This window comes from Rhagoletis pomonella, unplaced genomic scaffold (genome assembly GCF_013731165.1).
Source record: "Rhagoletis pomonella isolate Grant_MI unplaced genomic scaffold, Rhpom_1.0 Rhpom_scaffold_00006, whole genome shotgun sequence".
Lineage (NCBI taxonomy): Eukaryota > Metazoa > Arthropoda > Insecta > Diptera > Tephritidae > Rhagoletis > Rhagoletis pomonella.
Window position 1 is genome coordinate 14,977,397 of NW_023458560.1, and position 24,084 is coordinate 15,001,480.

General features: G+C 35.3%; 1 protein-coding gene across 1 annotated transcript in view; it reads left to right on the forward strand.

Moving 5' to 3' along the window:
* Positions 1–23,315: 23,315 nt before the first annotated feature.
* LOC118741586 (homeobox protein goosecoid-like) overlaps positions 23,316–24,084 on the forward strand; it is a 1,290-nt gene continuing 521 nt past the window's right edge. Inside the window, exon 1 of the mRNA XM_036473583.1 lies at positions 23,316–23,330. Within this exon, the coding sequence (XP_036329476.1) occupies positions 23,316–23,330 (15 nt within the window). The remainder of the gene's footprint in view (positions 23,331–24,084) is intronic.

A 24,084-nucleotide genomic window follows, 5' to 3' on the forward strand; every position in this document is an offset into this window, starting at 1 on the left:
TCAAGGTAATAAGATCAACGGAAATAAGGTCAATTGACTTTATTTCCCACCCTGGTGCGAAATAAAGTCAATTGACATTATTACCTTTTTTAAAAACGAAATAAAATCCATTGGCATTATTTCTCTTTCAAACATTAAATTTGCTTAGCTTCGCGGCGGCCCGCGTTAGCGCGCCACACCGCGCGCGCCGCGCTAGCGCTCGCGCCCCGCGTACCCCGCGCGACCGGCGCGCACACCACGTCACGCTACGCCGCGGCCCCCCCTCCCCCCTTCCCCGTCTCCCACCGTGCTGTAACGCAGGTAGATTTATTTTTTGTATACGTTGAAATACAATTTTTATATATTTTAAACATCGAGGGCTTATATTCAATAATACCCTCTATCTGCACATTTTTCACAAAGATGAGATTCTGATATAAAAATCCACCTAAGCTTTAGCTGTTATCAGTGATATTAATGTTACCTTATATAACGACAAGTAATAAGACCCAGATGGTTTCTAAAATCACAAATTAGGTTTTGTGCAAATTGCAGATAGAGGGTATTCATGAATTCAAGCCCTCGATATTTCACCTTTGTATATTTGTAAGTTAATGGAAGCAGGAATGCCAACTTGGCTCAAACCGTGCCATTTGTCCCTATTTTACTTCAAATGGCACTTAATTTTTCAATTTGGCACAAAGTGCCAAAATGGCACTTTTGTAAAAAAAAAAAATAACATTTCAATACATTTTTGTGAAATCCTTTGCGTGCACTTCTTTTCTCAACTAAAATTTTCTAATTTATAAAGGCTATTCAACTGGTTTATCTTATTTTATCATTGCACTTTTGTTTGGAAAATGTAGCTTTATTTTACTGCTAAATGTGAATGATTAAAAGGAATGACACTTTTTTTGGCACTTTTATTTTTCTATTTGGCACATTTTGGCACTTTTTTATCCTCAATACTCCTCATAACTAAGGATAGTTGGCAGCCCGCACCAGGGTGGGAAATAAAGTCAATTGACCTTATTTCCATTGACCTTATTACCTGTCACCATTTATCAAATTTGCTGTTATATAAAAAGTGAACCCAATTTTTTTCAAAAATTATCAAGTACTTGCTTGTCAACTTTATTAAAAAACCAGGACAATTTGTCTAAAACCAGGACAAATCGTGGAAAACCATTACGCTTTGATGGAATTTCAAAATATGTAACTAAAAAGCGTCCAAATGGCGCTTACGACGATGGGTATCTAAAAAACCTTCCTCAAATTTAATACATTTCTATATTTATTAAGGTAAATGTTTAGAATTGAAATACAGTAATTTTTATTCGGTGGATTAGCTGTACATCAGGTAAAAAGGACTGGGCTCCACTTGAAATTTCTAATTGGTATGAGTTGACACACTTGACTATTTATAAAATAACAATTATATATAGTCACTAGACTAGGGCTGCCAGACGTCCTGGTTTTCCAGGATTTATACTGGTTTAGACAAATTTTCCTGGTGTCCTGGTCCACACTTAAATTGCCCTGGTTTTTGCGCTATGCAAAAAAGGTTAAGCCTCCTATTAATAGAAATCATTAATCGATAACGAAACTTGTTTTCTAGCATGTTTAACAATATCTGGCGAGTTTACCTTCCTTCTTTTTAGTTTATTTTGTTAAAATCTTCCGTTTTTATCTTCAGGCAAATGTCAAAATAGTGCGAATTCTGGACAGGTACACGGCTGAGGGGTCATACATGCTACGCAACAGATAATTTCAGAGGCTAAAATCTCTCCCAAAGGCTTTTCTGAAAGTCGTTTCTTTCATGGAATCGCGTAAATGCCTCGTAACCGCGTAAACCTCGTAAATAAACCGATTTTTATACCCGAGCGCACTTGTGCACAAGGGTATTATAACTTTGTTCACATAACGGTTGTTTGTAACAGGCAAAACGAATCGAGATAGATATAGACAAATGTATACATAAATGATCAGAATGAAAAGAGAAATCGATTAAGCGGTGACTGTCTGTCCGTCCGTCTGTCCGTCCGTCTGTGCACACGATAACTCGAGTAAAAATTAAGATATCTTAACAAAACTTTGTACGTGTACTTCTTTCGGGCGTAGGACGGATGGTATTGAAAATGGGCAAAATCGGACAATAACCACGCCTACCTTCCATATAACGGTAATTTTCAGAAATACGAAAACTGCGATATTTTAGTAACTACTGAAGATTATTCAGTCAAAATTGATATTTATAATAATTTTGAGACGAGAAATAAGAATATTATAAATTTTTGAAAAATGGGCGTAGCCACGCCCACTGATGGTTACATGTGTATATCTTGGCAACCGCTGCACTGATTTCTTCTAAACTTTGCACAGTTGTTGGCTTTGGTACAGCATACCAAACGGCCGAAAATTTTTAAAATCGGACAATAACCACGCCCTCATTCCATATAAGGGTAATTTAGAGAAATACGAAATCTTCGATAAATCAGTAAATATTAAAGCTAATTTATTCAAAATTGACGCTTGCAACCATTCTTTACCAAGAAATACGTTTATGATAAAATTTTGGAAAATGGGCGTGGCACCGCCCACTTATGATCACATATATGTATCTCGGTAACCGTTCTACCAATTTGTACCAAACTCGGTACGGTTATTGTGCTTGCCACATAAAAGCAAAGCGTTGAAAATTATTGAAATCGGCCTAAAATTACGGCCGCTTTTCATATAACAATAAATTTCAGAAATGCTTGAAATTTCAATATTTCGAAATTCAAGGACACTAACTTACTCAAAATTGATACACCCCGGCTTACCATGTAGCGGTAGCTTGCGGAAAGGTGAAAAACATATATTTAATACTTGCGCCGGGTATTTAATGTTCGGCTCCGCCCGAACTTAGACTTTCATACTTGTTCATAATAAATTAAGTAAGATAACAAGGTTTACATGAAGAATTTGGACGTAGTTTTTCCTGAGCAAAAAAACACGCATTTATTAATGAAAATCTAATTCCTATCTCTTGCCGATGGATAGCGTGGAAAGGGGTGAAAAATTTTGTTAAAAAAACACCAGCGAAGAACATGGCGAACGGCTCCACTAGGACCTAGCGACTATGGAGAAGTAGTACACTGAGGGAAATAATGCATAGTAAAAATTAATACATTTTATTTGATTATCATTTAAAAGTGTTCGTATTTAAAAATAATATTTTCATATTTCCACATCTGAGTGTATACATATATGTAAGCGTACATACCCTAATCAACTAATTGAAAGACTACTTTAAATCAAAAGCAGTCAGTAAGTGTTTCGAATTTCGATAGTCTCTTTAACCAAAGAAACAATTTGTGTTTTGGAACTATGAAAAATCATCTGTAAAGTGCAGAACTCAAGCGTATTCAAAAGAAACAATCTGACTTTGAATTTGTTTAAACCAAATGCATTTTAAAGTAGTTGAAATTAAATGCAGAGCCGTACAGTCGACTTGCTGCTGCCACACAATTTAAACTGAACCTTTGAGAGTACATTTACATGGCTGGCTGTGGCTGAGAGTGTAGATATGCTTGCTTTTACTTGTTAACTTGCAGAAGGTCCGGGTTCGAGTCCCAACGGAGACAACATGTGAAAATGGGAATATTTCTTTGGAGTCTTTTCAATATGAAAAAGCAAAATTTACTAAAAATCAACGGTACTCATAATGTTTCTAAGAAATCTAATTAAAAAGTTTAAAATTTTGATGAAACTTTGTTGAATTTGGCTAATTTTTGTACAAAATTGGAAATTTGGAATTACAAGGTCTTTGTTAGATAACGAGCTATACTTTCAATAAAAAAGTAATAAACATTAAATAAGCGAAAGGGGAATAGCCAAATAATGCTAAAATGTTTCTTCCCTAATTATGTTTTCGCTACTGTATCTACAGCTTATATTTTTCAAATCCATGATTTTTTGAGGGAATTATATCTATTATTTCTTATAATTGCACTAAATTCAAGTTATAATCGTTTAATTGAAAAAAAACTTAACAACCAATTTTAAAAATAAAACATAACCAAAGATCATAGAAAATAAGGATGTGGCTATATTTATGGGTCCCTTATATTCGATGTCCTTTGTGATAACGAAAAAGCTGCCAGGTTTGTACGAAAATTTGTTTTTGGGCCAGAGAAAAGGGAGATTCTTATTAAACTAATAGAGAAAACACTGAAAATCGGGACTTAATCGGTACAAATATGTAAAATCGGGACTTTTATAGTTCAGCGGGACAATTTTCTCAAAATCGGTACTGTCCCGCCAAAATCGGTACGAACGGTCACCGTACATATAGTGCATGTTTATCTGTACAAATGCATCAATCGCGTGCTGCGGTGTTGATTGAAATTCAAGATTGGAAACACATTTATTTGTTAACTTCCAGAGAGTCAGGGCTCGAATTCCATTGCAGGCAACATGCAAATTAAATTTTTTATTTTTATCTGGCTTATTAACTTCACGGATGATTTTTCACGAACGAACGCTTCATTTTATTATGCGCGTAATTGAATTGAATATTTACCACTTTACAGCACTTTCGTTGACTTTAATATTTTTATTTTAATATTTTTTCACTCAGGGTATGAGAGGAAATCAAACCTCCACATGCTTGCTGACTATTGCTAGACCTCGAAATGATGATAATGCGATCCACAGAAAAAATGTTTGTGGATTTCATTCCAGAACGCGGAAAGTGCTAAGAGACAAAAGACCGGCTAATGATGAATACTGGATATTGATTATTTAATGTGCATTTATTCATAAAATCGCTTTGTTTTTAAAATAATTTCATAGATTGAGAATTTCGTATCTGTGGGAAAACAAGTGCATGCTATTTGAGAACTGAGTTTTTTTTTTAATTTTCCACTCATTTCTAATTAACTCATCGACATGAGGTAGAATCCATCATACGAATTGGATTTTCATTAATACGAGGTTTTTGTCTTCGGAAAAATACGTCCAAATTCAATTTATTTTTTATTTTTTTTGAAATTTGCCATTTTTCTCATTTTACGACAATTCAATAGGTTTTTCTCTCAAAAACTGGACGTGCTAGAAAAATTTTGTAAATGCACTTCAAATCAGCATAAAAAAAATCTATAAGATGAGGTTGGTTCCGTTTGTGAGATAAAATACGACCAAATTTTGTTGAACCGTGTTACAAGTTTCCCAACAATTTTAAATTTTCTATCTTGACGTGACGAGACATGGGAAATGATCATTGCCCGCTTCTGCTGTTTCCTCATAAAGCTGTTCAAAGCAATGCGTGTTTTTTTACAATGGCACCATTCACTCAGATTTTATTTATTGTAGATGTTATCGAATGCAAGGACACAGTTTCACATCACAGTGTCCAAAGCGTATTTGTCAGATTTTCAGGATCGATTACACAGGGCAACACTGATTTTGATGCGGCAAATATTAACGTTGTTTTCTATAGACTTTTTTGTGCTGATTAGGAATCCGTAAGTATAAAGTAGTATGAAGTTTCAATCAGATACAGATTTTGAGAACTCCGACTACCATTCCTGAAAATACCATCCATGCATCTTGACCTGACAATAAAAAATACTGCATTTTTTTTTTAACAGTCTCAGAATACACAGTGCCACAAAAAAAGTCAAAACACAACACTCACACATATAGTAAAGCCGCTTCTTTATCCCTTCTCTCTGACGTCACGATTTTTTTTTTGAAAAAAAATGAGATATATATATATATATATTTTTTTTCATATGAGAGTTGAAGTCGGTTTTTTTTTGCTAAAAATTACTTGTTGTTGGCCTGCTTGAGTTCACTTCTAAGATGACGTTTAACGTATAAATTAGGTCTGTATTCTTCCTGTTATAACCATTTATGTTGTATACTTTCGAACTCTAAATTTCCTTACATTTATACCCGAGCACACTTGTGCACAACGAGATAAGGTATAAAGGTTGTACTTTACCCAAGTTTGGTTGGTACTGAAAATGTGGGAATTCGGACATACATATAACGTAAACAAGTAAAGAAGTATAAGTTCGGGCGAAACCGAACTTTATATACCCGGCGCACGTATTAAACATCGTTTTTTCACGTTTCGGTAAACTGCATTATAAGCAAGAGTGTTTTTCCCGATGTCAAACAGTTTCGATAATATGCTATGAGATAATGAAATAATTGGACCAAGTTTGATGGAAATCGATAAGGAGGCTATCAATATACATTTACATATGTAGTCTAAGTGGGTGGTGCCACGACCATTTTATAAAAATCAATAATATTGTGTCTTGTTAAGAGATTGTTGTAAGTTGGCGAGTTTAGTTATTGAAATATCGGAATTTTACCGTTATATGGTAGGTGGCGGTAATTTTAGTCCGATTTAAAAAATTTTCAACATATCGCTTTTTTGAGCCACGGTTGATAAATGTACCGAGTTTGGTAGAAATTGATAAACCGGTTAGGGAGATATACATATGTAGGCGTAAGTGGGCGCTGCCACGCCCATTTTCCCAAAAATTTTCCTAAGTAGTTTATTTTAGTGTAGTAGAATCAGAAAAAAATGTGGTAGATTTGAATAAGATGTGGTAGATTTTCCAATTCATATTTTAATTGGGTATACATATCGCACACCGTCGTCAAAAGAGGCACAACTCAATAATTAGATCGGGAAATATAAGTGCTAGTGGATCGTACAGATTCAACACAATTGATTCAAAAACAAGTATAACATTAGTTTCCTAGTTAGAGAATATAATCATGAAGAAAAAAATATTTTTATTAATTAAAGAAAAATCCTACAGATTTATTTATGCAAAAAAATTCACCAAATTATTTTTCCATTATTATTATTATTATAATACTTTGGCAAATATAAATATGTGGATTTTTGAAATATTAAAAAGTTAAGGCTCAGATATTTTTAAAGCAAAATTTATGATGTACCTTTTTAAAAATTTATTGATTAATTTTTATACTCGAGCGCACTTTGTTCACATATCGGTTGTTTGTAAGAGGCAAAACGAATCGAGATAGATATAGACAAATGAAAACAGAGTCTATCGAAGGTTGGTTTAGGGGCGGAGTAGTCAAATTCTTGCTCATAACTATCCAGAGTGTGATGTATGGAAGCGTGGCCGAACCGCCGTCCATCCATAGCACCATACTTTTTAGTCTAAGCGCTGAAGTGGAGGCCACGTATTTTCCACTTCCTAGGTTTATTATAATCAGTCGATTTCCTAGTTCTGTTTGCCCCTCATCATTCGTGGGGCCATTATGTTCCATCGGCTTGTTTCCTGGGAAGTCAGCGTCCAGGAGGAGACCTAATGATTCCTCGCTCGTCGTAGTCCATGAGTTCCCTTGACTATTGAGATAGCCAAACTTGCATGGCGACTTTGCGAAAATTTTTCGTCATTTTGCAGCTTCCGTGCTTTCCTCAATTCCCTTGCAATAACTTTGCCAGGATTTACGTTTCGCAGTTTCATTCAAGATCTATTTCAAATTTAATTTGTCGACGGTCAGAGTAAGATTTTTCGGGCGAACATGTCCAAAGTCAGGGTTGTATCAAAAACTCCTTCTCTACTCTTTGTTATAAAGGTCGGCTCTGAGCTTAAATTCATGACACTAAATTTACTTCCTAGAATGAAGCCTAGTAACGACTTACCTCTAGCATTATTGTCCGTGCTCCTGTGGGGCATTCGCGTCACAGTAGACAACCAGTGGCTCTTTCTTATAGCCAGCTCCCTTCACCAATGTCCGAACCACATCTGGTGGTACGTCCTTTTCATAGGTCATGTAGGCAGAGGCTACCTAGAAGCTGATTTTATCCAGATCAATGCTTGCAGCTACCCAGTCACCATCGCTATTTATTCATATTTTAGTGACTTAAAATTATTCTAAAAAGTTTAACTATAGTGATCAAATAGGAATTTTATGCCAGTTGGATTTTTTAGATTTGTCTTTAATACACTTTCTAAGTAAAGGAAATACATTTTATCTGCAATTATTTCACACTACATTAGTCAAACTATTAAACTTGCAATCCAAAAAAGAATTCTAACTGTATCTATTCCGAGAATATAACATATTCCTTAATATTCAATAGCAATTGCTAAAAATACTTGTTAAAAACCCGTTATTTACGAAACGTTTAAATTGAACTTTTGCTTGGTAGCAAGGCACATTAAACAGGTAGTATCAGTAGAGCAAAAACAACATTTGCGTGTATTTTGTTGTTGCTTCTGGTATCGAAAGTGTCAAAAACTGTGCTGAATTTTTTCTTCTAAATCAAAGCGTGCCATGTGAAATACAAAAAATTATAAAAAATAAAAAATTGAAATTTGGAAAAAATTAAAATTGTTGCAACTTTCTTTCCTAGTAAATTTGTTTGCTTCTCGAAGCATTGATCCATCCTTTACAAGGGCCAGTAATCAGCGGTTGTGCTGCTGAGTTGGGCGAACGTTCCAAAAGCTGCTATTCAATCGCTTGTTTTGTATGGAAAAAAGGTTTCACATGCAAATGGATTTTAACAATTCAGAATTTTTGTGAGAAAAAATTAAAAATATTTGACATTTTCGAGACCAAATAATTTGAAAATAAATCAAATCAGCTGCTCTACTGATACTACCTGTTCAATGTACCTTGCTTGGTAGAATGATAAGAAACAGTAATACTTGATTGCATCATTATCTCCTGTATGACAATCTATAACTACATTTAAAAAAAATATTTCTTGTCAACGGTGAAGGTGCGAGGGGCTGGAAAAGGTTCTTCGGAATGTTCGCTATCGAATGTGATTCCTTTTCTAAATTTTCTTAAAATTTTGTAAAATTTACTTACGGCCGCCTAGATCATTCAAATACCCCTATCTGCAACGGTTTCAAAATCATTGGGCCTTCTCAGTAGTAAATAGTTTATTATAAGCAATTTATTAAAGTGAAGGTCGATTAGACCACGCCCACAGGCCTGTTCAGGCGTCCTCACCTTAAATCACTATATCTACATACATACATAAGTACATAGAAATGTATGTATGTAAGAAAGTACTTTGAACTTCCGATTGGGTTCCACATCCATTACGTCTGGTGCGCCAGTGATGATGTTTGTTTCACTAATAGCCAAATAATGGTGGTAAAATTCGCAATGCTATTGTTAATGGCAAAATATGGAAAATTTCCTATATTAAGTGCAACAAAGCATTGCATTCTCTGTTATGTTGCATTGTTAGAGCAAAAATCATTTGGTCAACAATATGGCATTTGTAAATTGCAGTGAAGTGAAAGTGTCCAACAAGCAATTGAATGACGGTAAAAGTCTTCCGATTCACTATGAAGTAGTTGTTCTCTAAATATCATACAATCAAAGAAGCAAAATATGAATTTATTTAAGTATGTATGCACATTAGGGTGGTCCAAAAATGCTTGTGAAAAAGTAAAGTCGGAATTTTTATGCTCTCACCCCCTACGATTGTTCTATACCGAAAAAATTATACCGTTATTTTTTTATTTTGAAATCAAAAAATATTTAGAGGTCGCTCAAAGCGCCCAAAGTTTTCCATGTATTTTATATGGGGAAAAAACAACTTTTCGTAGAAATGGTATAGAATACTTAAAAATCAATCTGTTTATCTGCAGGAGATTCCCAATAATAATACCAAATTGTTTATTTAACCATTTTTTTCATCGCAACTATAATTCATAGGTCCGCCAAAAACATACAAAAACCCCGAAAAATGCAATGGGGTGACCAATAAAAAATCGTTAGTATTAAAAAATGGTTAAATAAACAATTGGGTAATATTATTGAAAGTATCCGGAAGAGAACCAGAGTTTTTCGATCGAAAAGTATTGATTTTCAAGAATTCTATACCATTTCTACGAAAAAATTTAATTTTTCCCATATAAAAATACATGGAAATTTTTGAGCGCTTTGAGTACGGTTGCCAGACGTACTGATTTTATCAGTAGAGTACTGATTTTTCAACTCTTGTACTGATTTTATTCATTTCTTCAATCAGTACGCTAATGTCCTGATTTTTCAAAATTTGTACTGATTTGTACTGAATTTTCTATTCAAACAAAATACTTTAGTATTTTCTTAAGGTTTTTACATAACGTTGGAACTTCCTTAAACTGTACTGTAAAAAATAAGAAGAAAATAATTTAATTATAGTTGACATTTTTTAGATAATGTTTGATATGCCCAAGAAATTAATACAACAAAAAGATCAATCGTTTTATGGGCATATCGCCGGGTCGTTACGTATCAGTTGCGATAATATGATGGAGCTTAAATCATTTAAAAAGAAGGCTTAAATTTTTGTCGAGTGTTGTTAATTATCTCGAAAATAACTTTCAGTTTAATAAAATAAATTTCAATATTCGAATAGCTTTTGCCTATAACTTACAACTGCTTTTTCTCAATTTACTGACTTTGTGAGTTTTGCATACAAGACATAGAGTGAGATACTCTTTTTAGCGAATTCTTAGTCTTTCACAGTTTTTGCGTAGTTGAAAAATTATTTAAGCCATGAGGAAATATAGATGAACTCCTTAAAAAGTGGTAATTTTTCACAGTATGAGAGGCTCTTGAGAATGAAGTTTGTTTCCTGGCGCAAAGAGAGAAGCCGGCTTCTAATTAAAATTTTTGAAAGTGAACTTCAAATTAAAAGTAATTGTAAAATGAAATGGTGAGAATCCTTTGACTATTTAAAAACTGAAAATGGGAATGATCTCATTATTGCTATTCAAAAAGTCACAAAAATAAAATAATTTATTGGCTCCTGTGTATAATGTGTGTACCCTCATGTTAAAATGAATAACACCTTATTTTTTATGAACTATATTTTATTTATATACCAAAATATGGTTAAAAACAAGAACTCAGGCGTTTTAAATTATTTTCTGTTACTTACATTCATAATTTTGCTTTGAATGAAAATGTACTGAAAAGTACTGATTTTTTTTAGCATGAAAAAGTCTAATGTACTGATTTCGCGCATAAAAAATCTGGCAACCCTAGCTTTGAGCGACCTCTTAATATGTTTTGATTTCAAAATAAAAAAAATAGGGGTATACATTTTTTCGATATAGAACAATCCTAGGGGTGAAAGCACTACATCTTCGACTTTACTGTTTTCGGACCACCCTAATGCACATATGTATGCATCCCAGCAAAAAATCGGTAATCGCTTTCAGTGGTAACGTGTTCTAGAAGGCATAGCGTTATAATGCCTTCGAATTTTTTCGCTGCTTTTAGACATTGCCAGTAATGCAAAGTAGAATGTCCTATAATATTTTTTTTTAATTCGCTTCTTTGCTTCACCTCGGGGAATGCAAAATAGAATGGCCTACAATATTTTATTTGTTTCGCTTCGTTGCTTCATTTCAGGGAATGCAAAGTAGAATGTCCTACAATATTTTTTTATTTCGCTTCTTTGCTTCATTTCAGGGAATGCAAAGTAGAATGCTGCATCGTAGTCTGCTGAAAAATAGAATGAATATGCAAAAATTCTTTTTCTACCGTTACTTTCTGTGGAAATTTGTCTCGCATAAAAATCATGTTTTGTTTTGTTCAATTTGCAGCGAAGTTGAAGTCAGTCAATGAATTGAAGTGCAAGAATGAGGAAGTACAATTTTAAGCTTAATTAAATTTGCATGTATGTACATACCAATTTTTAAGTAAAATTGAAATACCTAACTACATAGTATGTATGTATAAAAACTGATTTATAAAAATTTTAATTAATTTTAATCTTTTAAGACATTTTCTGATTTCAATTCAATATGAATAAGTATATACATATCTAGGCATTCTTCATTAGTTTCTCTATAAGGCATTCTATGTTCGCTTCTCTGTATTCTGTTTATCTATGCGTTCTCCCTTCGTTCGAAGGTAATGCTGCGGGTAAGAGCTTACGGCCAATGACATGCCCATGTTAAAATAATGCCTCTTGAAGCGAAAGGGTAAGCGACTCCCATCGCCTAGCTCGTTTCCGCTTTCGTTTCTGTGGTAATCGTGTTTTTTGCTGGGATACGTTTCTATATTTTAAAAGACAGTATTTGTTTTTTTTCGTTGAATTGGCATACATCTACATATATGAAGATGTACAGAGCCATGCGCAGAAATTTTTTCAAATATTGGTTTGTATTTCACTTTGCACAAAAGCATGAATTCATGCAGTTATATATCTACATACGTTATACATATGTACGTTTGTACATGAAGAATAGAAAAAGGACACAATATTTTGCATCCATACAAATGACAATGTCCTTTCGTTATGGCCATGCTAAACGTATCTCACTTTTCATAGTAATTTTCTTATCAAAAGTACATGCTTAAACATATAAATTAGATAAATTTACATATTTCTAAGAAGTAATAGAAGAAGCAAAGACTAAGATCTACAAATGCAGTGATTCATTCAAATTTATATGCTTGGTAAGTGGAAATAATGAAAGGGCAGAAAAAAGGAAGTATGATGAGTATGGACATATGTATGATCCTAGGTATTTAGCTAAATATGCAAATCTCATTAAGATTTGTATTGCCTTCATCATAATTTACTGTTTTTGCAATGAAATGAAATTGAACTAGAACTATGCCTTTAAGCGCAAGGTGATTACTGATGTCCAGAGTTCGTTCCACAATGCTAAATGGTGTTATGTTGTGAAGGCCTCTTACATACCAAAAAACGCCCGTAGTTTACGAGCAATGAATCGTTGCTCATAAACCTGAAGCAACAATAAAGAACTTTCCTACCATGAAATAAATAATAAATAAATGGGTTTGAAATCATGGTACAATACTTACAGGTATTGTCTTCCCAGAGAGCGCATATTCCGATGTGCCTTTTTTAAAAAATATCATTGTTGCCCACCCTAAAACGTTTACTGCTGGAAATATCCCTTTTTCCATACCCCATATACCATATATGTTCACGTATTTTTTTTAACAAACCGTCTTACAGAGAAATTATTCAATTTGCAAAAGCCGGAAAAAACATTTGTTTGTGAACAAATTCAAAATTTGTATGTCTCACTTAATTTCAAACGTTTTTTCTTTTGTTTTGAAAAATTATAAAAATTAAATTGGGCGAAAACAAAAAGCAAAGCCAAATAAAAGTAAAAGAATCAACATTGAACTGCATCAAAATGAAAATAAGGGAGTACGAATTTCGATGTGAAGCAAAACTCTCTAGGAAGACAATACCTGTAATTACTGTACCATGGTTTGAAACCTATTTTTTATTTAAAGTGGCGTTTTTGTTTTTTCTCTCTGACCGCAGGATTTATTTTGAAGGACTTTGTAATTTCAAAGATTTGATTAATTCCACAAATTATTAAAAAATTCAATGCAATGTAGAATAAAAATATGGGTAATAAATGCAATAGGAAATTTCTTTAGAATTTAAAAAATTTAAATTTTTTGGATTCACCAGGACGAATAGGTAATTTTTAAGTTGACAAAGTTAGAAAAACGAAATTCGAACAAATATTGCGAAATTTCAAGTATACAATTTTTAAATTACATTTTCAATATTTACCAGTCCTTCTGCGCTAAACACTTGAATATGTTTAAATTCTACAGGATTTCCTCATTAATTTTATACCCATACTTCTTCTCTAAGCACATTTCTCTGAATTTTTTAAATAACTTTTGAATTTCTGACGTCAGAGTGAAAAACTAAAAACGCAATTTCACTATATTTGGCCCATGGTTTCGCGAATATATTGATATTTGTGTTTATAGAAATCATAAAAGCAAATGTGAAAGTGAACTTCGAAAATCCAATTTCGACAGAGCTGGTGGTATTGCTCAACGTCATTTTGTTCTATCTATCGTATCTATTTCTCGGGGATGCCATATTCAGACATCACGGCGTATATGGAACTCTTTTTAGTGCTATCGAAAGCGGCTTTGAAAGCGACAAATAAGATTTTCCAGGTCGAAAGCCACACTGATAAGGTCCAATCAGTTCATTGACGGTGGGCTTCAATATTTCACACAATACACTCGGTAAGACCTTATAACCTATGCTTAGAAGGCTGATTCCGCGGTAGTTGGCACGAATGGCGGGGTCGGTAAATTCCAGTCGTCGGGAATGCGTTCATCTGACCATATTCTGCATAAGAGTTCATGCATGCACCTTATCAACCCCTCACCGCCGTACTTGAATATCTCATCTGGCAGGCTCTCAGCTCCAGCGGCTTTGTTGTTTTTCAAGCGCGCTATTTCTATTCCTACCTCGTCATAGTCAGGTGGTGCAACATCTACTCCATCATCATCGACTGGGGGCTCGATGTCTTCTCCACAACTTTAAATGCTGCTAGCCTTAAGTAGGATGGAAAAGTGTTTCGTCTACAATTTAAGTATGTTCTGGACATCAGCCACTACCGGCCTCTCTCTTCTTATTTCGGCAAATACGTCTCGCTCCCCTCTTCAGTTGCCTATAACGATCCAACATAGCTCGAGTTGCGCCTGATAGCAGCGTGGCCGTATAGGCGGCATCTTTCTTTCTAAAGCTTCCTGACACTCCTCATGGTATGCTGAAATCCGACTACAGCTTCAGCGGCGGTACTTTATGAACATTAAATGTGGTTCCCCTGCTCGCAGGTGTCGGTTGGTTGAAGAGTGCTCTCTGAGAGCAGGTGTGCGAGTCGAGTAGCGGATGTATTGGCCGTCTGTTGTGACTGCAGCTTTTCAATGTTAAGCTTTCCTTGCATTTATGGGTGCACATTTTTTGCTGGACAGAGGCGAGTTCGAATCTTGGCTGAAACAAGAAACTGCTCCGAGTCGATGTTTAGCCCTCGTAGTGTACGTACGTGTAAAACACTGGAAGCATGCTATCCGTCTATCACAATGTGGTCGATTTTGTTCCTCGTTTCTCGATCAGCAAACAGCCAAGTAGTTTGATGGATATTTTTATGCTTGAACTTAGTACTGCAAAGAAACATTTTTCGGGCCACGGTGAAGCCGATTAGCATCAGTCCGATGTCAGACGTTTTGTCGTGCAGGCTGAATTTTCCAACAGTGGTTCAAAAATCCCTTCCTTGCTCAACCTGGCATTGAAGTCGCCAAGCAACGCTCGTAGTTATGTGCGCTTCAAACGTTCATAGAGGCTATCCTTAGACAATTCATCCTTATCCTCCGGCAGGGGCGTGGTCGCAAATCAGCGAGATGTTGAAGGATCTTCCTTGTATGCGGATTGTCCCGAGACGTTCGTCCACCGGGGTGAACGGCAGTACTCGGCGACGGAGTCTCTCTTCCACCACCACAAATCCAACACCGAATTTGCGCTCCTTTACATGGCAGTTGTAGTAGCCGCCGCAAGGCCCCAGACATTTTTTGTCTTGCCTTGCACCTTCCTTTAAGCGTTTGCCGTGGCCGTCATCATAAAGGGGTTCTCATCCGAGCCTTTGTGTGTTTTTTTTTTATTCGAGACTGGTTTTATGTGGCGGGTCCCAAACCCACCGCTATATACGCAGATATACTTTCCTTAAATATTTACATATGTATGCAGAAACAACAAAGCGCTACTTAAAATTTATTACTAAAAATCTAAAAAAAACCTATTCTTGTTTCTACAAAACGCCCAAAACAACAAACACTGCTCAGGGGAAACAAGGCGAACACCGTAAAACCGAATAGTCTTGCATGACTAATGACGAAACTCTGAGCCCGCTGAGCTCTCACACAGGAGCCTTTGTTTACGCAGTTGAAGAAAATATTCGCAGTGGCAACAAGCGATAACGAAGAAAGCAGCTGTCTGTAGGTAAACATTCATAAATTTGTTCGTATGCCAATTTGTTCTTGCCTCCGCTTGAGGTGTTCTCTGAAATCTTACGAGCTGAGATGTAATCGCAAGGCAGTTTTGATGGCCCAAAAGACATAAAAAAAAGTTATCCATTCCACAGTTTTTTGTCGGCTGGATATCTTCGTTTGAGTTTACATTTGCATTTGCTTTTTGGTAATGTTGACATGGCGTCCGTCCTATCGAATTTCCATGTTGTTTGCCTATCTATTTGACATTTCTTTTTTTCGTATTTTGGTTTTTCGCTTCCGAATGGTTTGTTGGCCAAATAAAGACACAATGCGCAGAGCGGAGCAGCACACAGTGACAATGAATGGTGAAATCTCGATGCCCATTGGATGAATGGTTATATGTAAGGGTGTTTACTGGTGATTGTTTGGTGGTGGTAAAATATCCTTTTTCCCATTTCACATTGCTTGCTGCCTTTGCGCTGCTGTTGCATGTATGTATGTATGTACATACATATGTACATACATATGTATATAGCTCTTGTTGTCATTGTGGGGTATTTGTTTGTGTGCCTTGGTTATTTGTCAACGTTAATAGTTCATGTAAAAATTTACAAATATTTGCAATCTATTAAAAGTTGATTTTTATTTAATTTGTGGAATTTTTTCGACATCAAGGGTAGGCTTTGCTGAAATTTAATATGCAATGGTTGGTATATGTGTGTGTATGCGCATGTGCCTTTATATGTATATTTATTAAGGCTTTTAGTTTGTTGTAGCCAAAGGTGCGCTTTAAACGCACTTTTTCATTTAAGCGATTTTTATGTATTTTTAATTAAACCCTTTTTCACATCATCGGTGGCAAATGCAGGCATACATATGTACATTCATACATGTATTTGCACATGCATACATATGTATGTACATATATCGGACGACATCATGCATTTATATTTTTTAATTAGCCCGCTTAAATGTTGTAAAAAAATTATTGAACAAACACAAATATGAATATTTCGTTAATTGCATCTTTCGCTTGAACACCTTTCGGTTGAGCCAAAGGACTCGCGAACGTCCGCGTCGACGAATCCGGAATCAACTGCTGGCGCATAGCGTATGCGCGGATGTTTTCACAAAAGTCACTTAAAATGATATAAATTCATGTGCATATTCACACATACATACATACATACATACATACATACATGTATACATACGTATGTATGTAAATGGCTGCGTACATTGTGCATTGAAGCTCAGATTTTTTCGACGACTACGAATGCATTTTAATATTCGACTTGCATGTGTGTGCGTACATATGTACAATAGACTGCATCACTTCTCATACAAAAAAAAAAATCGGTACTGTGTTTCCACCAAAATATTTCGGAAAAATTTTAAGATTTACGTGAGCTGGACCGATTTGAAATACCTCCAAAAATGGAGGTTTCCATGAATAAAAATAGTTTCTTGAATATTTTTTTTGAAAAAAATTCCCTTAAATGAGAAAACAGTTTAAGTTTAAAAAATTTACATAAAAATATAAAAAAAAAAATTTAATTTTTCAACGGAATAGTAATAATGCTGTTTTTTTAACTTTTTTCAAGGATTGGTATAAGAAAAGCTTGAATAACTGAGCCTACAATATTCCGATTTAGACCTAGGAGGTATCATTGAAAAGGTATTTTGTCACCCTTTTTAATTCTTTGCCAATAAACTCATTCAAATGATGAAAGAGAAAGATAGGATGTACCAGCGTCATTCCAAGTTGAATAAAGATGTGTTTGTATTTGAAAAAAAAGGTACGTGAACGAGTTTTTTTGCACAGAAACAAAAAGAATGGGAAAATACCTTTCTATTGAGACCCCATAAGTCTAAATCAGAATACATAGTTTTATTTAAGTTTTTCGTAAATGAATCTTTGAAAAAAGTAAAAAACATCATCAAAAATCTCATTATTACGATTTTTAAATATTTTTATGCAGATTTTTAAGCTTAATCTGTTTTGTCATCTGAGGGGATTTTTTCCAAAAAGTTCTTTAAGAAATTTTTTTAATTCATAAAAAACTCCATTTTTGGAGGTATTTTCAAATCGGTTCACCTCACGTAAATCTTAATATTTTTCCGAAATATTTTGGTGGGCGTCTTCAAATTTAATAAGTTTTTTAATCCCGGTGGAAAACCCGCAAATTTTTTTGGTGATGCAGTATAATGTGCATACATACATATGTGTTTTTTTTTTTAGTTTTCATATGGTGTATTTAATATTTGCAATTCATTTTTCACCTTTGATGGCTTTATTTATTGCGAAAAGAATGCAAATAGCCATTTAAAAAAGAGAGCTGAAATAGCACGAAACGAATGACTTCTTTCTACTCTGCCTTTCATATGGATTTGCATACATAGGTAAATATATACATACCTACTACATACGTATGTACATATGTATATGCTGCCAGGTGAGCCTCATGGATCTGTTCTCGGACCGCTCCTTTGAAATCTAATATATGACGGCATCCTGCCTATCGGTATGCTGGCCTCGTACAAAAATAATTGGTTTCGCAGCCGATATCGTCGTAGTTGTTGTAGTGAAATATTTCCAGGAGATTTAGAGTAAAGCTAGCGAGATTATAAAAAGTATAAAAAAGTGGTTAACGTCTAGGAGTTTAGGTGGATCAAAAAACAATAAGATTTAGTGTTGGCTCCGTATCCACCACATCCAACCAAGCTCGAAATCAAGTCTGAGCGTTAAGATTGATAGTCTGGAAAATTTTAAGACCCACCTCGGGTGTGCTTTCAAAAAGGCTTCGAGTGTTCGAGCATACCTGTCTATGTAGAATTATGCCAAATAATGGTGGTCTAAACATACAAGAAAAATCCCGGTAGACATTTTTGGACAAGAGATAAAGAGAATATATGTATGTGTGTATAGAATAACGATAAGTTAACATAAGATTTTCTTCTTATTTGGCGCTTTTGGACGAGTTCAACAAAGCAACCCACTTGTTTTTCTTCTCTGCCAACTGACGCCAATTGGAAATCCCAAATAAAGCCAAGTCCTTCTCCACTTCTCATTCCATCGCCTTGGGGGTCTCCCGCCGAGTAAACGAAATTCTCTATTTTCTCGAAATTATATTTATCAACTGAAGTGATTGCCGGGGCTTGAATGCGCTCATCGTTTGTTTGCTGATAGCAGATACTTCGTCTTGTCCTCGCTTTGCTTCCTTATTCAACTTGGAGCAGGCAGAAGTGGCTTCGCGGTTTTTGTTACCGATGATATCGATGTCGTCATCAGTTCTGCGGCTGTTAGTATCTTCTCCAACATCGGATTAAATAAATCACACGAATACCTCATATATGGTGGATTTGCCAAGTATAAATCCACATTGATAAGGTCCAAGCGATTCGTTGATGGTGGGCAAACAATACGCTCCATAGTTGGAACTTATGGCGGCATCGCCTTTATTGTGGATTGTTCAGAGCACACTTAATTCTAGTCATCGAGCATTCATTCATCTGCCCATATTTTGCATATGAGTTGATGCATGTTTCTTATCAGCTCCTCGCCGCCATACTTGAATAGCTCGGCTGGCAGGCCGTCAGCTCCAACAGATGTGTTGTTTTGGAGTGGAACATCGACTCCATCATCATCCACTCAGGTTGGTCTTCTCCACTACCTTCACTGCTGCTGCCATTCAGTAGAATGGAAAAGTGGACATTGGTTACCAGGTCGCCATGCTTATTTTTACAGGAGTTCGCTCTGATCTTGAAAGCTTCCGTAAGTCGCTTAACTTATCAGTTGTTCTTTCAGGCTAGCTAAAATTCGACTATTTCTTCGGCGGCGGTACTTAATGAACGGGAAATGTGATTTCACTGCTGGCATATGTCGGTTTGTTGAAGAGTGCTCTCTGAGATCAGGTGCGATAGTCGAGTAGCGAATACTCTGTTGTAACTGCAGCTTTACAACATTAAGCCTTCTGGCATTTTTGGCGCACATTTTTTGCTGCACAGAGGCAGTGGCGTATCTTGTCTGCAACAACAAAATGGTCCGAGTCGATGTTTGGGCCTCAGAGTGTATGTACGTCTAAAACACTGGAAGCGTGCCTTCCGTCTGTCACAACATGATCGCCTTGTCTTTTTGTTTTTCGATCTGGAGGCAGCCAAGTAGTTTGATGGATCTTTTTGTACGTGAACCTAGTACCATGTGGAGGTTGAATTTTCCGACAGTGGCGCCAAAAATCCTTTCCGCCTTGTTCTTCTCTTCCGTCGGGCATGGGCGCAGAATAATCTCGGATTGTTGCGAGACGCTCGTCCACAGGGTTGAATGACAGAACCCCGAGGCGGAGTCTCCCACCACAAATCCAACACCGAATTTGAGCCCTTTTACATGGCAGCTATAGTAGGCGTCGCAATTCCCCAGAAATTGTTTGCCTTGCCCCGTCCAACACATTTCTTGGATAGCGGTTATGTCAGCTTTTGTCCTTACGAGAACACCAACCAGCTGGGCAGAGGCACCTTCCCCATTAAGATGCCGGACATTCTAGGTGCATGCGCTCAAATCGTAGTCCATTAAACGTTTCCCGTTTTCGTCATCACAAGGAGGGGTCCCATCGGAGGTTTGTTCTTATTTTTCATTGGAGCTTGTTTTTACGTGGCGGAAAGAGATCTTTTTGACATAATTTACACTGGGTTTTTGTTTATTAAACTAATCAAATATTTCAGGGCAGATATCGTCAGAGTTGCAAGAGCATGGGACTTAAGAATAACTTTGACCCCTTTTAAGAAATATATGGATATAATTGTTGAATGAATATATCAGCGCCATTTCGGCTCACAAATAAGGAACAGTAAAAGTTAAATGAAATATTTGGCGTTCACATTGTTGCTAAGTTTTAACCGAGCTTCTCGGCTACAGCGAACGCCAGCCTTCCTTGAGGCACCAGAAAAAGAATTGTCGAAATCGGTTATGCGGTAACATATGCACATAAAAAAAAGTATTCCGACAAATAGATAACCTCCTCCTTTTTTGACATCGGCTAAAAATAATGAAAAGATTATGATTTTGGTGTAAAGACGAAGTCACATTTTAAAATTTGTTCGCAATTAAGGTAACTATCAAATTTGTATTTTATCTCTTCTAACGGGTGATTTTTTAAGAGCTTGATACCTTTTTTTTTAAAAAAAACGCATAAAATTTGCAAAATCTCATCGGTTCTTTATTTGAAACGTTAGATTGGTCCATGACATTTACTTTTTGAAGATAATTTCATTTAAATGTTGACCGCGGCTGCGTCTTAGGTGGTCCATTCGGAAAGTCCAATTTTGGGCAACTTTTTCGAGCATTTCGGCCGGAATAGCCCGAATTTCTTCGGAAATGTTGTCTTCCAAAGCTGGAATAGTTGCTGGCTTATTTCTGTAGACTTTAGACTTGACGTAGCCCCACAAAAAATAGTCTAAAGGCGTCAAATCGCATGATCTTGGTGGCCAACTTACCGGTCCATTTCTTGAGATGAATTGTTCTCCGAAGTTTTCCCTCAAAATGGCCATAGAATCGCGAGCTGTGTGGCATGTAGCGCCATCTTGTTGAAACCACATGTCAACCAAGTTCAGTTCTTCCATTTTTGGCAACAAAAAGTTTGTTAGCATCGAACGATAGCGATCGCCATTCACCGTAACGTTGCGTCCAACAGCATCTTTGAAAAAATACGGTCCAATGATTCCACCAGCGTACAAACCACACCAAACAGTGCATTTTTCGGGATGCATGGGCAGTTCTTGAACGGCTTCTGGTTGCTCTTCACTCCAAATGCGGCAATTTTGCTTATTTACGAAGCCATTCAACCAGAAATGAGCCTCATCGCTGAACAAAATTTGTCGATAAAAAAGCGGATTTTCTGCCAACTTTTCTAGGTAATAAAATTCAATGATTTGCAAGCGTTGCTCGTTAGTAAGTCTATTCATGATGAAATGTCAAAGCATACTGAGCATCTTTCTCTTTGACACCATGTCTGAAATCCCACGTGATCTGTCAAATACTAATGCATGAAAATCCTAACCTCAAAAAAATCACCCGTTATAAGTTCATAATAAACTTTGTGCAATATAAATGTAGGGCTCGGTACAACTAAATTGTTACAATAACAAGTAATTTTTAAGCAAAAAACACAACCGACTTCAATTCTCATTTAAAAACTTAGAAGTACCGTTGATTTCTTCATGATCCAATGATCTTTTCTAAACCAGATTAGTATGGCACCTCCTTTTGACACACCAGAAAAAGAATTATCGAAATCGGTTAATGTGGTTCAAAGTTATGCGGTAACATACATAAAAAAAAATATTCCGATGAATTGATAGCCTCCTCCTTTTTGAATTCGGTTAAAAAGAGAAAAATTAATGAGGTAAATTACTATAAATTTTTAATAGCTATCTTTTAATATTTCTAATAAAATTTATATTAAAAAAATCTCAGCCCCCCCGTAAATTATGCTCTGCGTACGCCCATGCTAACAGGGCTTTTGCAAATATGTAGCTCGGCTATCTATTCATAGATGTTTTGTAAGAATACTTTGTCTTTTATACGTGTTTCTAACAAATATTCTGAATATGAATCAAATAAAAACATAAAAACAATGCACATAATTTGGCTCAAGCATCACATATTCAGTCTAATTATATTACTACTACTAAGACTTTTAGGAGGAGAAAAGTTATTAACACATATACCCCGGAATTTCGTGTAGAAATTAGATACTAATGCATGATATTTCCACTATAACATGCACACATATTTTTTATTTTAAAGGATTAGCCAAGAAGTGAGTTTAATCCACAAAATATTTTATTCATGGCATTAACCTGTGCAGTAAGAAATAGAACAAGCAGCCGGCGGCGATTTTACCTCAAATATAAACAAAGCTAATTCTACGTACATAGTACATTTTACTAAATATATATGTATACATAAGTAAGCAACCAATTTCAATCAGTACCCTGACGGAAACAAGTGATTTTGTTTTTTTTAATCAACTAATTGAAGGACTACTTTAAAACAAATTCAATGAGTAAATGTTTCGAATCTCGATACTTTTTTTATACAAATAAACAATTTGTGTCTTGGAAGTATGAAAAAGCATCTGTGAAGTGCAGAACGCCAACGTTTTCAAAAGAAACATACTGACTTTGAAGTTGTGTAAACGCAGTTCATTTTAAAGTAGTTGAAATTAAATGCAGAGTCGGACAGTCGACTTGCTGCTTGCACACAATTCAAACTGAACATTTTAAAGCACATTTAAATGTATGGCTGTAGCTGAGCGTGCAAAGATGTTTGCTACAATTGGTTGCGGCCATGAGTGTCCATGTTCAAATCTCATTAGGCGAAACATTTAATTTTAAACTTTTAATTTCGGGCTTTCTTAATTATGAAAAAGCATCTGTGAAGTGCAGTACGAAAGCGAATTCAAACGACTGACCTTAAAGTTGTTTAATCCAAATGCATTTTAAATTAGTTGAATTACATGCAGGAAAAGGTAGTTGACCATTTTAAATACATGAGTTCGTTGCAGGTAAAACAGTGAGAATTGCAATTAGTTATCATTGAAAAAAAGTAGTTTATAAATTACTTTTAAATTAATTAATTTTCGTGCAGGGTACATATAAAGAATCACATATGTAAGCATATTGTACTAGATATTCTAAGCGTCTGGAGCGTGCTTTCAATAGATTATTTTAGTTACATGCATATACGTATACGCATAAGGGAAGCGCATTTATTATACATATTTACATATATATACATTTGCATATAATAAGCCATAAAATTGACGAAATAATATAAATACACTAAAAAATAAGAGTATGTAAGAGTAATAAATATGTATGTATGTACATCATTATTTGATGAAGACAGTGGAAGATATGTGAGTCGATAATGAATTATGGATTAAATTTTTGGCATGGAGCTATCTATGCCATTGCTTAAAAGAAAGAAAATAGTAAATATGTAAAAACTATAGCAAGATTTGAGTCTGCTATATTACGGCTCATGGCTGTTATACATTTTGAATTATGCTTTACTCTTTAGTTTTTCTTGCTTGTAATAAGATAATATATGTAGGTTTATATGAACAATATAATATGTAACTCGTATGAACGTAATAAATTCTTAAATACCCTGCAGAAAAAAGTTATCAATTGATAAAAAATAACCTACTTACAGTTACATAGCTATTCTGTGGGATTTCTATAAAATATATTACTTTTAGTTAACTACAAAAAGCTAACATGAAACTTGGTGAAGACTAATGCAGGACTCATGTA